This window comes from Lissotriton helveticus, chromosome 6 (genome assembly GCF_964261635.1).
Source record: "Lissotriton helveticus chromosome 6, aLisHel1.1, whole genome shotgun sequence".
NCBI lineage: Eukaryota > Metazoa > Chordata > Amphibia > Caudata > Salamandridae > Lissotriton > Lissotriton helveticus.
Window position 1 is genome coordinate 849779341 of NC_136067.1, and position 18028 is coordinate 849797368.

Genomic DNA, 18028 nt, shown 5'->3' on the forward strand with positions numbered 1-18028 from the left:
CGTAGAGAGCCAGTAATGGGGGTCTATAGGCCGTCTTGCTCTGGTCATCAATGGCACAGTGCCTTCAGCACTAATGATAGGCGTGCCCGTTACTCTAGCCAGCGCACAAACATCTATTTTGTCCTAGTGCCTATTGGTCCTATCCACTGCCTGATGGGATATGTCACTGAAGCACATTTTTCTTTTTTTTTTTTATTTAGTTTTTATTTAAGGTAAAAACAATAGTCATAATTAAGCCTGGGCAGAGTTTGCAGAGTTTTACTCTACAGAACTCTGCGAAGTGACAGAAAAACTCTGCCATGCTCCGTGAAGTTCAGCAAGCGGCAGAGTATGTTAGGTCGCACTGCTCGCACGGATTCTAAGCAACAGGAGTTTGTCCTGCGCTGTAAAATCAGTGCGAATAGCACTCCGGGTCGCACCAGAGGGTGCTGCTTTCAGCCGCTCAAGTACACAATTCCACTTGAGCGGCAGCTTCCTCGACGTGGGCAGCAGATTTCTCAACGTGAGCGGTCGCCCGCAGTGAAAAATCTTGCCACGAGGAGCTGCAGTGCGATTTTTGTCTCGCGAACGCTCACCAACTTACCGCTGGCGAGCTGCGCAAGAGAAAAATCTCAACACAAATTGGGCAAAACTGCAGACTCTGCCGTCGGAGAGCAATTCTTTGCTCTCCGCTAGTTATAATGCATCTGCAGTGACTCGTACAACTGATATTTGCTACAAATCTGAACATCGGCCTAAGCAGTGTTTCTTAACCTGTGGTCTGTGGACCACTGGCGGTCCATGAAGCTTTCCCAGGTGGTCTGCAACTGCTTACAAGATGAAATAATAGATGTTTAATGCAGTACATATGTATAAAGAAGTCACATTGAATATATTAAAAACCTAATTGGGAAGCATTTTGAAATTGGAGGCTAAAAGATAGTCTGTATTCTTCGCATGATTTGTGGGAGCAGTGCAAGTGCAGTAAACAGAATCTAGGGCCATATGTAGGAAGTCAAATGCTGAAATTCGCAGAATTTCAGCTTTTGCCATCGCAATTTGGGCAGTGTGCTATGTAGCGGACAAAACCCCACTTGCAAAATAAGGAATCACAAAATTTGTGATTCCCTATTTTGCGAATGCATTTAAGGAATCCCAAATTGCGATTCCTTAAATGCAATGTAGGAAGCACCCAAGTTGTGCGATTTTGGCTTAAGGAATCGCACATTACCACCAACTTCAGGTTGGTGGTAATTTGCGATTTCCTTGAAAAATGCACTTTTTTGCATTTTTCAAAGTGCCATGTGACGCACATACATGCCCTAAGCGCATGTATGTGTGCCACATGTGCACACATGCTTATTTCAGGGATGCAACAGGGTGTCCTATTGACACCCTTGCAACCTTGAAATTGCATTCTCAATTTGTGATTCTCTAATTAGGAATCGCAAATTGAGAATGTCTTCCCATTCATTCCTATGGGCCTTCTAGCCCATAGGAATGAATGGGAAGGTATTCTTTATTTGTGAATCTCAATTTGCAATTCGCAAATAAGGAATATGTAGGATTCACAAAATATTTTGCAAATCCTACATTGCGTTTTGCGGTTCTCTAATTGCGATTCCCTAAAAATCGCAATTTGAGAATCGCAAAAAAATGTTTTACCTACATGGCCCCTAGCATGAATGATTGGCTGGCTCAATTGAAGCACTGGTATATGTGGACAAAAACACAGCATGCATTAAGTGCAACAAATAAGTGATATCCTAGAGCCTAGCATATCGCTTCATCTTTTTGAAATATTACATTTTGTAAAGCTTTAACTTTCCCATTGAAATTTTGATTTTGATATATTTTTTGTTTGTGAATTCAATGAAATATGTCATAATCAATGTATTTGTTTATTCTATACTTGTTTCTGTATTTTTGTGTATTGTTTTGATGTTTAAATAGTAGAAATTGCTTATACTGTGGTCCCCAGCTTTCACTAGTTAATCAGTAGGGCTCCCCAGTAGCCAACAGGTTAAGCACCACTTGTCTTATACAAATAATCACTGATGTTTTTGACCCAAATTGACTCTTTCTTTTAACCTCCCCACAACTCTGGGAGATCCCACATATGGAATGGTGGTTAGTAACTTTGATATTGTCCTGCCCTTAAGAGAATAAGTACCTGCATGTACGCATGCATGCACCCATTGTCAGAGTGCCAACTACATCCCATGCTTAAGAGCAGTGACAATCATGCATACACCATCATCAAACCTCACACACCACACTCAACATTTCAAACTATTGACACCCTTGCAACCATGCTCCTTGGAGGGCGGCCAGAAACCCAATGCAAATTGGAGGGTTTGAAGACCTTTAAAGTGCTATGAAGCACTATATACATAATACTGTCGGACCACCCAAAAAGCGCTTTGGACCGCAAAAGGGGTAGGGGGGGTAAGCATTAATAAATACTAACAGAGTAAAGGACAATTTGTGACCACTGCCCTTTTGTTTATATTTAGATCTCGCCACCAGTATGTACCATCACATGTACCCACACATGTGTGAAAGAACCAATCGTGTTAGTAGTAATAGAAAATATGAAGGGCACTGATTAAGATAATGGTGCACAAGGCACAGCAGGACTTACCTTCCGACACCGAGAGTTCTGCTAGTTTTTGAGGCAGGTCTGAGGTTTCTGAACCCGCTGGTGAGCCCAGTATATCTGGTAAGGCATTTCGGCGGCCTGCCCTCCCCGATGCTGCAAAATCTGTGACCACTGGCTCCACATCAGTCATTTCTGACTTCTGTCTTCATAGCAACATCTGTAGGGAGGAGACATGAAAATAGGAAGGGCTGTGTGAAAGCCGCAAGGTATCCTACTACGCACACAATGAGATTAGTAAATTTAGTTAACTGATGCAGTGGGTAACTGGGATGCTTCTATAGACTTTTGTATCAGTTTGTCCACATGATTTCCTAGTTCATCTATGAACCTATGTGAATGTGTTTACATTTTGCAAATTCAGTAGCATGTTGTTTAAGGGGTGATTATTGAAACACTCATGATTGTAAAGTCAAGATAATGGCTGGCTTAAAGCACCCATTAAATACTTTAATGCAGAATTAAAAATGTTCTTTCACACAAAAAATGGAGCCAGAATGTATTTATTTTTTAAAAAGGTTTTATTAGCATTTTAAAAAAAAATAAAAATGAGTGAACTAATATGTTTTCTAATGAACTTGTAAACGTGCTAACGGGTAAGTGTTATCTCACAAATGCTGCTCTCCCATTATTTGCATGAACTACCTTTTATGATTAAGGAAAAAAAAACATGACTAACACACAAATGTTTTTTTTCTACCTTTTGGAAGGAACTATTTTTCCTTCATAGGAAACTTGAGGAATGTTTCTCACTTATCCATATTTGTCTTTTGCTTAAGTGTTGATGAAACTGAGAAATAACAGTGAAGGAAACCAAATCATGGAAACCAATTTTTAGGAAAGTAATTTTTAAGGAAATACAAATAAATTGAACATTAAAGGAAGCATTTTGAATAAAAGATAATTTTAAGGAAATATCCAAATTCACATTAAATTTAGATGGAGTTTAGGTGTAGTGAGAGATTTTTAGCTTCAGAGATGGGTGATGTTAAGTGATGATGAGGCTTTTTATGGGTCAGGGATGAGTGGAGTTTAGATGTAGAATGGGTAAAATGGGTGTTAGGGTGAGGAATGGGTAAAGTTTAGGGGTGGCAAGGGCGTTGTCAGAGACTAGGAATGAGTGGAGTTGAGAAGTGGAGAGGGGAGTTTAGGGTTCACGGGTGAGTGAAACTTAGCAGTGCTAGGGTTTTTTTGGGTTAAGAGATATGTGGAGTATAGGATGTTCAGGGCTATTTAGGGTTCATGGATGGGTGGAGTTTGTGGCTGATGAGATTTTTTTATGGTTCAGTGACGAGTAAAGGTTACGGGTGTTGAAGGGTGCCTAGGGTTCAGGAATAGGTGAAGTTTAGGGGTGGTCAGGGGTTTTAGGGGTCAATGTTGAAGGAGCGACAGAGTTTTAAGTTACCAGAATTTGTGGTGTTTAGGGTTATGAGGGTTATTACGAGTTCAGGGAATGCAGGAGGTTAGGGCTGGCAAGGGCTTTTTAGGGGTTAGGCATGGGTGGGGTTTAGGGTAAAAAGAGATTTGTATGGTTCAGGAATTGGTAAGGTTTATGGGTAGCAAGGGATTTTAGGGTTCAGGGATGGGTGAAGTTGAGGTATGATGAGAGTTTTTAGAGTCCAGGGATGGGTGGAGTTCAGGGATAGAATGGGATTTTAGGGTTTAAGGGAGGGTGGAGTTTATGGGTCACAGATAGATGCAGTTTAGGCATGGTGATGATTTTTTAGGGGTCAGGGATGGGTGGCGGTGAGGGCTCAAAGAATTAAAATAATTTAATCCAAAGTATATGTTTGACAGTGTAAAAGATAAATCCCAAAAATATCCCTTGAAGGAAAGCACTGAAATAATTTTCATTCTCAAACATGTTTCTGAAAGTACGGCGTGAAAGCATTGCATTACCATCTTAAAATAAACACACGAAAGCCAATTTACAAAAAACAGACATTCTATGAAATGGTGAATGCCATTCATTCTGCAAATTTCCATTACACAGTTTAGGTGGAATGGTTTCCCGGTAATGATATTCCAAGAAATCGTTTATATATGAAATCACATTCAACTCAGTATCTGTCAGTTAGGTATTTCATTATGACTAATGCACAGTCACTCAATGTCTATTTCCAATTAAGATCTGTCTCTAGTACACACCACACACACAATCGTGACCTCGGTTCCTACTGGATGAGCAAAATATTGCCCTTCTGAACATTAACAGCTGAAGTCAAATGTTTCCATTCAGGTAAACTCTGGTCAAACCTGCAGTTTAATAAGTGAATTCCAAGCAAAGGATAGATTTCTGTGCATACTCCTATTGCTCTATGCTCACTCCCAAGGATTGGCTGCAGGCATACAAGCCACATGACTAAAGGGTCCATTAGGATGGCAGACGGATCGCCACCGCCATGCAGGCGGTAGCGATCCGTCCACCATCCTTGCCCGTCTGCAACCTTTCTTCCCCCGCCATATTACAATGGCGGGGGGACCGTGGCGGAGGGGAAGGCCGCCCGCGGACAAGGCCTGATATGGTGGCAGTGTCTATCAGACACCGCCAGCCATATTAGGATGGCCTGGGAGGAATGCCTTTCCGTGGCCGCAGAAAAGGCATACGGTTCCTGCTTTGGGGGCCGGTTGCGGGCCTCCAGGGTGAAGGGGGGTGGGGGGTGCACATGGGGGGTACCTATGGTACCCCCCTGCGTTTCACAGCACAACATGGCAGACACCGCACGGTGCCTGTCATGTTGTGCTGTGAAACGCACAACAAGCATTTTTCACATTGCGGCGGCCAGTGCTTTAAGCACCGTCCACCGCAATGTGAAAAATGCAGGATGCACCCGCCACTGTGGCGTGTGCATCCTAATTGGGGGCACGGTTCTTCCGCCCTTGTGGCGGAATGTACCTGCCCCCGAAAGGATGCCATCCTAATGGACCCCTAAGTTTGGAAGAAATGTACATTCGCACATATAACCTTTTTTTAGGTCTCAGGTACAGACAGATTTAGCTCTGACTGTAGGCTGACCTATTGTTTCCATTGCATAACATACACTTAGAATGAACTTTGGGTCTGCACCTTGCTCATGATTGGATGGCATTGTTGTCTATCTCTAATCGTGTGCTCCTATTTTAGTGGCTTTCCTCCCTGTTCTTGTATTTGTCCTGCAAACGAGCATTTCAGTCTCACAGGGTTCCGACTTGGCTGTTGTCCTGTCATTTTTATTGAAAGAAGAATAAAGAAATTTGAAAAGATCGTACTGGCAAAAGTGTGACTTCATCCCTAGTGCTGCCTCCGTTTTTTCTTCAATCTGTGTCTCTGGATTTCCAGTGAGACCTAACAGCAGCGGGTCTTGGAGGCAAATTGCACAGGACTTTATTATTATTATTTTTTTTTTGAAAACCTTTATTGACATCAAAAGGAAAGACAAGTAGAGGCCTACAACCAAGCCGGCTGGCCGCAATGTGCGAGATAATCAGGAGTCACCAGGCAAATATTACATAATCAATCAATACAAAGCAGAGGCCGTACAATCGCAGAAGGGGAGAAGAGATACAGAAACCAAAGGGCTAAAACACAGGAGTAAATAAGGCTTAATTTTATAATATGGGGAGAAGACATATGACAGGCTCACTTTCAATATGGAGGCATCCGATATCCCAAACCAACCTCAACATTAATAAGGGGGCATGGGGGCAAAATATCGGGGGGACAATACAATGCATTCAAGAAAATCAGGATACGTGAAACACAATCAGCCCCTGAGCATTATCCTCATAACATGCCCGCCACCCAAGACACTACCAAGCCAGAACAGAGGGATCGGAAAAACAATGCATCAAAACCAGCCCGTCATAGTAACCTCTGGGACACAGGAAGGAAAAAAAAGGGGGGGGGACGAAGTGGGGAAGGGGAAGAGGAAGGGAAAGGAAAATGGAGGGAAGACAAAATAAAACAATCAAAAGAAAATAAGAAAATATGAAGAACGAAAGGAAGAGGACACGCCGACACAGGCCCCCCGTGGCGGGAACACAGGAGACAAGAGGAGTAGCGGCCCAAGTGGGGGTATGGCGATCGGGGAGAAAGACAGCCGAAACATAGCAGGAGGATTAACGACGCCACCCCCCCCCACCCGAAACACACCATAGGAGGTCGGGACAGACGCGGCCTCACGAAAAAGAGATACAAAAGGGCCATAGAACCAGAAGACAAACAAAAAGTAGAGCCCAACCCACCCGTCCCACCCTGCACCCCTGTAGAAGGCTATGGCCCACCCTTCAAACAGCGTGCCTGTCGCCCTAAACCAGAACCCAAAATATAGCGAGAAGTAAGAAAGAAGAAAGAGACAAAAAGGCAACAAAAGCGGAGAAAAGAAGACAGGAGGGAGGAGCAGAATAAACATAATCCGAACGGGCGGCCGCAGCCCTCCGCCCAACCAGACAAGCACAGTCAAAAACAGACCAGGACGACACCCCATCACGCGCCACAAAACATTAGGAGAAGGGGACCTCCCATCTTTCTACGATTAAAAACAATTATGCTACTAAATCGTATACCGGGAATCAAACGGAAGTCGTACATTTCACCCCCAACCCTTTCGAGCGACAAACCCCACCCACCACATGGCAATGTAAAACCACATACTAAATACTAAATCAGCATATAATCGAGTGGAATGGTGACTAGCATAGTTACGTGGGGGGTAGATAGATCCACAAGGGAGCAATAGTCCAAACAGAAAGTATCGATGCATCAAATATCGCAGCACGAGCAATGAAAAACAGGAGTTCAGTTGCGCCACTGGAGCGGGCGAGGTGGCCCCAATTATAGACACAGGCAAAGTCATCGAAGCAGGCACAGGAGGCAGTCCACCAATAGTTTCAGGCAACAATGTCGAACAGGGTCGCAGTACAGCATCCAAGTCCCCGGGTTCCGAACCTTGAAAAGCAGGGCGCCCCAAAGTCACCGACACACTACACGATCTTCGATCAGTGGCGGAGACACTCAAGTCAATCGAGGGGGGCGAGGCAATGAAGTCTTCGAAACAAGAGGGCGATAAGAAGAAATGGCCACCCAAAATGGCGGCAGATCGTGGCGTACCCACCGAGACGCCCAGGGCCAGGGAAGCGTGTAGGGATCTCAGGGCTTCCAGGATATCTCTGACCGTCGGCTCACGTCCACCAGATCCGCTCCCCACACCAATAGGCAACACGGGCCCGCCGCCACAGGGTGATTCTCGTTTCAGAGGGTCGGCCGCCATTTCGTGAATCAGCCCAATCGCCGCTCACCAAGACCCCCGGAAAGAACAGTTCTCAAATGTAGGACTTTACAAGCTCCGGGGGTCCCAGCAAGGGCGGCCTCGATGCCAAAAGGATGTCCGCCCAAGACGGGTCTCCGCCAGCACCAGCACCGGTGCCCCAATCAAGCGGAGTCCGGGCCCCGAGGACCAGGGCCGCCGGACAAAGCAGCGGCGGGTAGAGACCCCTTCACAGACTCAGGTCCCCGGGCCTCTCACCCACGTCGGCTGCGCGGCCACCAGGGCAGGCCCGGGTCAGGATCGCCGGGATCTTCGCACATCGGCTCCCAACACTGGTTCTCGCTCTCGGCCGGGGCCGAGAGCCGTCGGATCCCACCGGCCAGGTCCCGGTCCAAGTCTCGCAGAGGCCCCGATCTCTCAGAGGCCACAACTCCGGAGCCACTGCACACCGAGACCCTGGGGTCGGATGGTAAGTACAAACAAGCCGTTATGTTTCCAATGCCCCAAAAATGTGTCGTCCCCGGACAGGATAGAAGACAGGATAGGCAATCAGGACGGAGGGCTGCGGGAGCCGAGCTAAAGGGCGACCATTACGGCCGCGAGCTAGGCTCCTCCCCAGGACTTTATTATTACTCTGTGGACAATATGATTGAAGTGCTTAAGGTATAGTCAGCTGCAGTTTCAGTAGCATTCAGTCTTAATGTAGGGAGAGATTTGGGGCATTAGAACAACCCACCCCCAACATATAGTCCACTAGGAGCCTCCAGTTGGCTTCAAATTTAGCGCTCAAATCGTTCAATTATCAGGCCAATGTTTCCATTGCCAACATGGACCACAATTTGGTGGCCCAATCCTTCATCAATTGGCATGTTCGCTGTTTATCACGGAAAGCCAACACCTGTTTAGCTGCAAGAATCAAAGCTATTCCCCAGCCAGTTAATGGCATGTCTTTAATCTCGGGGTTGAATCCCAAGTATAGTTACGATCGGATCGGTCCTGATTGGGAAGGCCAATAGCCATTTATGTGGCTCAACCTCTCTTTGCAGAACCCAGTCAGTTGCAGGCATGCCCTCCAGATATGTACCTCAATTCCTCCTTCCATTCCACAATTTTCCCAACATAAACCAAGGAAATTGGGATACACCTGTTTCATTTTTGAGGGCCTGCATGTAGTTTTTAAAAAAAGTAATGGTTTGGTGTTAATGCTCAGGTCAGAGTGAAGAACAGCTATGCATCACCGTCATGCTTTTTTTTGAGTTTTATATAGCGCAAACTAGACCCGAAGATATCAGGTATCAGAGTGCTTTACATGAGCACCAGTTTCATTACAGATGGACACATTAATTTTTGTTAGGCTCGGGGAGAATAAGTGATTTGCCCAGAATCACAGGATGTTGAGCGTCAATGCCTAGACATACATGCTTCTCAAAAGTTGTCTTTAGACATTCTAATCAGCCCACCTAACACCTTTATACAGGGCCGGATTGGGAACCCAAAACAGCCCAGGCAACGTTCCTTCCTGCACAAAATCAATCAGTTCTGCAACGCAGTCGCCCGAGCAAGGATCCCTGCGTTGGCGCATGGCAGCCCATTGTGCGCCAGCGCTGGGGAAAAGGACAGGAATGTGTGGTATCTCATAGATACCGTGCATTACTGACCTTTTGTTTTGACAAGTAATCTTGTGGTGCTGCCCTGTGCCAAAACCTCATTTGCCTTGAATCACAGGATGCTTGATCCTCCCGTCAGACTTGACCCCGGTTCCCCAGGGTCAAAGTCATTAAGCCACATCTGACCGCACATCAATAGGACTACACTTCCATTCCCTAGGTGCTTTGTCTGTATTTACTTTCATTAGTCCTTTTAATTATAGGAGATGGATGAGGTGTATGAATTGAAATTGAGATACATATCTGATCTAAAAGGAGTACTAAGATGTAGTTCAGTAGGAGTACCTTATGCAATTATACCATACATTCTAAAGGGAAAAGGCTATAAGTGATAGCCCAGCCACATTTTGCAACTAGGACACTAAGTCTCTGGTCAGGTGGAACAAATAAAGGGGCTGTAATGTATTTTTTAAATATTTTGGGGTACATTTTATAAGGACCAATGAATACAAATATTGTTATATAAAAAAATAGCAGACATTGACCAGTTAGGTCAGAGCCTCTGAGACCGAGGGCACAGCCCTGACCATTCCCCACTCCATGTAGGGTGTGAACAAATTTCAGGGGGGATGCAAGACTCTCCCCAGAGCAGGAGTAAAGCTTCCTCTTCACTTGCCTGGCTTTAGTGCACCTTTAAACGCTCCGTGAGGACTGCAGACCAAGGATAAGCTGTAAACAAGATCCTTGATGAGTGAAAGGAAACACATTCTTAGGCCACCACAAGGGCTTTTCAGATGGAGGTTCCCCTGGCCCTGTCCTTTTCAGGACCCATGCAGCTAAAGGAAAATGTATTTCTATATCTCAGAAAGAAGTAACGCTGGGCATAGGACTACGCTACGCTCGCGTAGTTTGCGCACCTACGCGCTACGCGAATTGCACGTAGCACAGTGCAAAAATGCATAGAGTAGCGTAGCTGGCATTTTTTGCTTGCTCGCGGTCCTCAACGTTAAGTTGGCGACAGTGAGCGAGCAAAATGACATCCCGGCAAGACTCTTTCCTCGTTCGTGATCAGCAACATCTAGTTGCCGATCGCGAGCGTGGAAAATAAACCTCCCGGTGAGATTCTCACCGCGGGGAGGTCAGGTTTCTCATTGCGAGTGGCCACGTATGCTCGCGACCGCTCGCAATGAGAAACTACCAGTCCGCATTGAGAAAACTGCAGCTCGAGTACAATTCTACTCGAGCGGCAGAAAATGACTGCTTGCACTGTGCAAGATGCCGTTTGCAATGATTGCACAGTGCGGGAAGCGTCCGGCACTGTGCAATCAGTGCCAACAGCATTTTCCCTAACGCACTACGCAGTTCGCATAGCTAAGCGTAGCTTGCGTACTGCAATGTGCACTTCACATAGCTACGCGTAGTGCGACTATGCAAACTATGCCCAGGGTTAGAAAGAAGGCTTTCCCTGCTTTTGTGATATGTTCACCTTCACTCAAGTCATGGAAGCCACCACTAGGTGGCACCATGTGCTGGACCTTCCTCTAAACATTCCTCAGTACATTCTTTCTATTTCGAAAGACATGCCAGAAGATTAGAGAGGGGCCTCTCATGCAGTTTGTGACCCAGGCTCCACGAGGGCATCTGACTGACCTGGTGAGCCTCAGCTTGTCTGTATATTGTAAGAACAGTAGATGATTGTGTGTCAAGTTGTTTCCTGGCTGCAATAGGAGTCAGAAGTCAGAAGAGGATATAGCTGGGCACTCTCACCCTTTTCTCCACATGTAGCTTTGGTCTAGAGTCAGGGCTCTAAGTGGGCCGTGTTTCACCGGTGCTGAGCACCAGCAGTTTTTTAAAGGGGGCCTCGAAACGGTTCTCTATCGGGCTCTGTTTTGTGCCCTGGCACAGGCGTTTTTTTTGTCTGGCCTGCAGTGACAGCAGGCACATCATGTGCGCGGGCTCACACTGCTCACTTCTCACTAGTGGAGAAGTTACGGCATGACGTCATGCCATATGGGCGTTGTAGGGGAAGGGAAATCCTTGCAAGAGATTCATTTTCTCTCTCGATTTCCCTTCTCTTTTTGAAACTCGGGAGCAGCAACACTGTCGTGGTGTGACCAGGGCTTTAACTGGAAGCTTTTTCAATATTATATACAAGCCACAGTTGTTGCTTATTTATCTTATGCAACTAACAACCTTTGACAAAGCAAATAGTCCTGACTTGTTGTAGGTATGATGTTATTTGTCTTGTTGTAGGTATGATGTTACTTGTATCATATAGCTGGTTGCAATGACAGAAAACAGCAAAATACAAGTCGGGCGGCACACTGTGCCTAGAACAGATTTTTACCTTAGGTGTTTATAAGCCACGCCCTTAATTACATTGGCTACGCCCCTTAGAGAGACCCCCCAGTTTTTTCATCCCACTTAAAGCCCTGGGTAGAGTAAAAAACATCTGTTTGTGTCACGTCACAGTTTATTCTTACAATAATAACGCAAAGAAGACACTGTTTGTCAGTAAGTTGCAACGTTGCTTTTGAGCCATATGAAATGCTCAGTTCAGCCAGTCGATGTTTTGATTGGGTGCTCATTTTTTGGGGTACATTCTGTGCTCCTAAAAAAACTCTTCTGTACACAGTAACAGTTACAGAGCACATGCTGGAAGAATATTGCACGAGTTCCTATTCAGAACTGTCTTTAAAACATGAATATTTAGCCTGTATATTCAGAAGATAGTGCCACTTAAACTATTAGGTCCCTGTTATTAACACATTTTTGGAGACGAGGCCCTCCAAATAACTGCCCTCCCTCCCATGAGCCTTTGGCTCGCTCCCTATTAATGCATATCTGAAAATGGACCCCACTGTGCACATTGTCCACGTTTGGCAGCTCTGTCAAAACATTTCTCCAATGGACTTGGGCACTTAAAAGGGATAACTAAATATCGCTGTAGTGCTGGAAATGTAAAGCATCTAGCTTAGATGACAATATCTTTTTTTATCAGAATTTTATTTAAAGCATGACCCCCTCCCCCCCATTCCCACTCCTTTTAAAGTGCATTCATTGAGTCACCATCTCTTGCAATACATTTTTACTTTCGCGTGCAGGATTTATTGTAATAAGACAAAAGACCCAGAACATAGTGTTCGGACTTTTCCTATCCATATTTTTTTAATGATTATTCGATAAACACTTCCGCATATCAGCTTTGTCTCCATTTCTTGGAGAATATGCCTTTACATACCAGTAAGAAGTTTTCGCCGGGTTTCAATATTAACTAATGCACATAACAATTCAGAGAAAACATACTTGCACTCCCCTCTTCCCCACCCACCTCCTACCAAATCAATTTCCCTGGGGCTGGACGTAAATTGGTTTGAAGACTACTGAGCTTGGACAATGATATAGTGCACAAGTGAAGAGGGTCTTTCCTAGCAAAGAGCATCGGCTTGTTGTACTGACGTAAACATCCATATCCAGGAAAAGACTCGGGTTGCAATGTTCTTCCTACACAGACTGATCAATACCATCTTGATTACACATCCAGCAGTTTGACAGGATTGGGCAGAAAGCACCCGAAGTGCGCGGCCACGTAGAAAAATAGGTTTCTTCTTTACAGAACAACAAAAAAGACAACAAAAATAGATGAATTTCACCTTCAGATAAATACCCGTATGTTCTTTATCCCGATTCTGCATAAAAGTACAGGGGCGCTGACTCAGACTGCGGTATGCGCCTGTTTTTCTGTGATTGCACAGTCTAAACCCATGTATCTAGGTCAGAATCTGACCGAATCAGTGCATGAGCTGCAGACAGCACGGCTCAGGGATGTATGACGTTACAACGTATACTTTTACATCGCATGCCTTTACAAGGCAGTATTTACAACGAATACCATTACAACGCATAGTGCTTTTAGGCGCTGGATAGTGATTTATTTAATTTACTATTTCAACTCCAGTCCCCGTGGATAGTAGGGAAGGTGTTGGATAGTAAATTAAATATATTCCCTATCCTAGAGCGCCCCCCCAGCGCGATGCGTTGTAATGGTTTGCGTTGTAAAAGTTGCGTCGTAAAGGCACTGCGTGATAAAAGTTGCGTTGTAAAGGTTGTACACCACGGCTCAGACACAGGGAGCAGTGGCTGCCTCTCCTTGTATCCGAGTTGTGCTGTCTGCAACTCTTGCACTAACTCAGACAAAGTCCGAATTAATACATGCGTTTATGATACAGCCTATGACAGGGATCTTCAAACTGGGGTCTGGGCAGTGGCGGCTCCTCCGCTAAGACAGAGGAGCGTCACCCCACTGCTTTTTGCAGTGTAAAATTAGTACAAATAACATTATAATAAACCTGAGGTTATTATATTTTTAGGTGTCCCTGTTGCTGCATCTTTGTGGGGCGGGGCTGCATTCAGACCAGGGGGAGGAGTGGTTTACACTCCCTATTTGAGCATGAGTGCTTGGCCGGCCCTCTTGGGCCGCCCCAAAACAGACACGCACACATACCGCCTTCTCCATGCAAGCTGCATTACAGCCTGCGTGGAAAACATGCCCACTCCTCCAGCCCCTGGCTGAGCGCCGTGTCACGGCGCTCAAAGCAGCGTTGTGATTGGCTGCAGGGAGCCTGGGAGCTCTGGTGCTTCCTACTTCCTGTCTCCCTCCCCAAGAAGCCAGGAAAAGGATGTAGGAGGCGTGGCGACCAGTGGTTTCTTTTTAACCTATTCCCCCCTCCCCTTACTCCCCACCCCGCCCCACTGCTGCTAACATGTAGCAGCGCCGCTGGGGGTGGGCCCCCCCTGGGGGGAGTGCTCAAGTGACCGGGGAGTGGGTTCCTAGCTCAGGCCAAAAGAGGCCATTATGCTGATAACAGGGCTTTGTTTTAACCCCTTCGCCGCTGGTGGGATTCCCCCGCTGTGCTGGGGGGGGGCACGTACAGCGCCCCCATGCTCATGACGAGGTCAGCTCGTCATGAGCCACGGCGCTCCGGTGCTCATGACGAGCTGAGCTCGTCATGACCGCGCCCGTTCCAATGGAACGTTCAGCACAGCAGGGAAATCAGCCCAGCATGCGAGCGTTCCAAGTAACGGGCGCGGTCACAACGAGCTCAGCTCGTCATGAGCACCGAAGCGCCGTGGCTCATTACGAGCTGACCTCGTCATGAGCGCTCAAGAGGTTAAGTGTAAAATATGAGCAGCAGTAAGCCGCTCTGTAATGAGCCGCCACTAACATCTTTTATCATTTATACTCTGGCCGGGAGGAGGTGTCAAAAGAGAACGTACTCCAAATTCTCTTCAAAACCCCCACCCTCATTTCTAATAATCACACTGGGCCCGATTCACAGAATGAATTTAAGACTAAATCCTAAACTTACTACTATTTGGTATTCACAGAATGCACTTACTACTTTGGGAATTCACAGAGTGAACTTACTACTTTCGGAATTCACAGAATGAACTTACTACTTTCGGTATTCACAGAATAGATTCAAGACTACTAACTTTACGTCCGCACTCGGGCCGGAAATTCCGGCCCGGAGGCGGAGGTTCTGGCTTGGGGGCGGAGCTTGCGGCTTGGAGGTGGAGCTTCTGGCAGGAGGCGGAGCTTGCAGCTTGCAGGCGGAGCTTCCAGCTCGGAGGTGGGGGATGTAGCCATGGCTGAAATCTTCACCTCTGGGCTGCAAGCTCCGCCTCCAGGGCACAAGCCCTGCCCCCTAGCTGGAAGCTCCGCCTCTGGGCCGGATACTCCGCCTCCGAGTGCGGACGTAAAGTTAGTAGTCTTAAATCTATTCTGAGAATACCGAAAGTAGTAAGTTCATTCTGTGAATCCCGAAAGTAGTAAGTTCACTCTGTGAATCCCCAAAGTAGTAAGTGCATTCTGTGAATACCAAATAGTAGTAAGTTTAGGATTTAGTCTTAAGTTCATTCTATGAATCGGGCCCACTGTGGGGTTTAAATAAGTCTAGACATATGTAAACATTTCCAATTTAATAGAATAATTGTGAATAATTATGGGGGGGGACGATTATTTTTTTTTTTCACGGGGGGGCAAAGTGTTAAAAAAGTTTGAAGACCACTGGCCTAAGGCATTATGAACTGTTCATAAGGCGGGACAGTGGATAGGGCAGAGGTTTGGAACAGGGCCAATTGCTGATCTGAGTTCACGTGCCATATCACTGTCCGATTTTCTGCCTCGAAATGGTGCAGAAGAGATCTGTGCATTTTTATGGGCATCTTGACTTCATACATTAATTTGAAAAATCTCTGCATTAGAACATGTTTTGCAGACGGCAGAGCTCGGGAACACAGAGAGGCAATTACTGCCTTGTGTCTCTGAGCTTTGTTGTCAGCAAAACATTCACTGAGTCAAAGGTGTTTCAAGTTCATGTATGCGAAAAAGACACCAAAAAGAAATGCACAGATTCCTTCTGTGCTAGTTGAGCACAGAAAACGAGATCGTGGTAGGGTCTTGGTCCTCTTGTACGTGAAAACGATCACAATCTGTCACGGGTGGATGTTGTGTAGGAAAGGAATTCCACGCGAGGTAGAGTCAACATCACTAAAATTGTCATCAATTTTTAGCAGAAAGGACCAATGATTTGGTTGTTCTTCCATGGTTAGTCAGATCATTCTAAAATTGTCATACAGATACCCAAACATTGGTATAATATTTAGGACAATCGACTTTTAAGCAAATAGAAGAAAAAAAACCTTTTAAACCAAAATATAAAATACATGTTTTCCTTATAGAACAGTGACCAAAAGTTTTTTACATATAGCCAAAAAGTACAAAGATCAATATTAGAGTTAATCGGTGATAACAAAACTGGAATAGCCCAAATTGTATTAATCCTCAATCTCAGGTGTAACACCTCATTCCATAGTTTGTGATCTGGCAGCTTTGGCCGACATGGATAAAGACATTTGGCACCCCGACCACTCTCTAGTAAATGGAAGATCTATGCCTCAAATAGGATGAGGAAAGAGAGCGAGTCGAAGAATGGGACAATTTTGCTAGTCGCTAGTATGTGACCGTCAATGGAAGGCCCTAGAAGAAATATACCTCACAGTGCAGTCCATGTGTCCTAAAACTGCGAAGGACATTCACTACCATCTTCATAAATAACAGAATTTAGATTCTTCATATTTTTTGAAAATGTGTTCTGTGGCCGTACATTTTTGGCATGTCGGCAGTCTAGGGCAACTATAACTTGTGGACACCTTACAGTCATGTATAAGTCCTCTGATTAACTGTGCTTTGATTCTGAATGCTAGAGGCACCATCCTCTCTGCTAATTCTAGCCATCTCCTGCCCCACCTGGTCCACACGCTTCCACTGCTACTGTATGCTGGAATGAGTCACACCCACAAAAATACATGCTTTGTTAGATATATCAAAGAGAATATAGTTGTTCTGTCTGTATGACTGCCTCTCGTTACTCCCTCAATTCAGTTATTATATTCCAGATGACTCCACCAACAGCCAGCAAACAGCGACCACCCCTGTCTCCGGCATGCTAACCATGTTCTGTGTATTCTTGTGTTATTGGTGTATTAGGATTCCTGGGACTTAACTTCTTCCTACCATTTCCTTTCCCTCCTTTTAATGACCACAGGGCCCGTGGTTGGGTAGTTTCAAAACCAACCCCATATCACAAACAGGAAATGGTAAGATCTTTACTCTAACAAGTGAAGGTGTAAATTTTATTCCAGGGAGGCAAGGGGTACAGAAGAGTTTCTCTACAGGAAAGATTTTTGTTTCCAGGGAAAATACACTTTTTTTAAGAGAAGACAGAATTCTCAAAATGCTTCTAGGAGAATGCCTCGATACCTGTGAATATCACAGGTTTCCAGGTTTAACCTGGAATGGGTATGTGTTTCAGAATTTATTAAATCTACTCTCCTAGGCAGTTTACCTATTTTTCGCTTAATGAAGCCATTTGAGTGAAGGGTGATTCACATCTTGCTAAGGGGTGATTCTCCATCGCAGTCGGAGTTACTCTCCTCACAGTCTTCAGTGTCTTCCTAGATTTTTGATTCTATCACCATCGCTCGGGTTTTAAATGACAGATTTATTTTCACTCTGTCATTATGAACTTCTAGCACGCTGCATAGAGGTTCTCCTTTCTTGTCAGTGTTTCCGCTTCTCTTACATGTTGGCCAATTGCTGGGCTTGGGTAGAGACTCTGGACAGCCCCATCTTTTCTCTGTGCTTCTATCCTTTTGCTGACAGTGGGCTCCCTGTTCACCTGTTGACCCATCAGTTGGTGCTGAAGGCTCTCCTAGAGTACAACAAAAATGTAAGCTAAGATGGTGGATGGGACAGAAGAGTCACACTAGACCCCATCAGCGCCCCCAGTATACTTCAGCTCAAAATCTTGCCATACACCCACCATCCATTAACCTTACCAGCACTGAGTGATTGATCCAGGCATCCTTGGACAGCAGAGTTGACATGCCATTGGGTCGGGGGTTGTGGAGCTGCTCTACCAGTGGCACCAGTTTTTAGAGGCGAGGATCCTTTTCACCACCTGTAGCTCAAT

At 45.5% G+C, this 18028-nt stretch overlaps 1 protein-coding gene across 1 annotated transcript in view; it reads right to left on the reverse strand.

The window, feature by feature from the left end:
- The window catches only part of PKIB (cAMP-dependent protein kinase inhibitor beta), an 86394-nt gene extending 68709 nt beyond the window's left edge, over positions 1 to 17685 (reverse strand). The window contains exons 1-2 of the mRNA XM_078647753.1: positions 17639 to 17685; positions 2624 to 2784 (exon numbers count right to left, since the gene is read on the reverse strand). Of these exons, the coding sequence (XP_078503879.1) occupies positions 2624 to 2784; positions 17639 to 17685 (208 nt within the window). The remainder of the gene's footprint in view (positions 1 to 2623; positions 2785 to 17638) is intronic.
- Between the last annotated feature and the right edge of the window lie 343 nt (positions 17686 to 18028).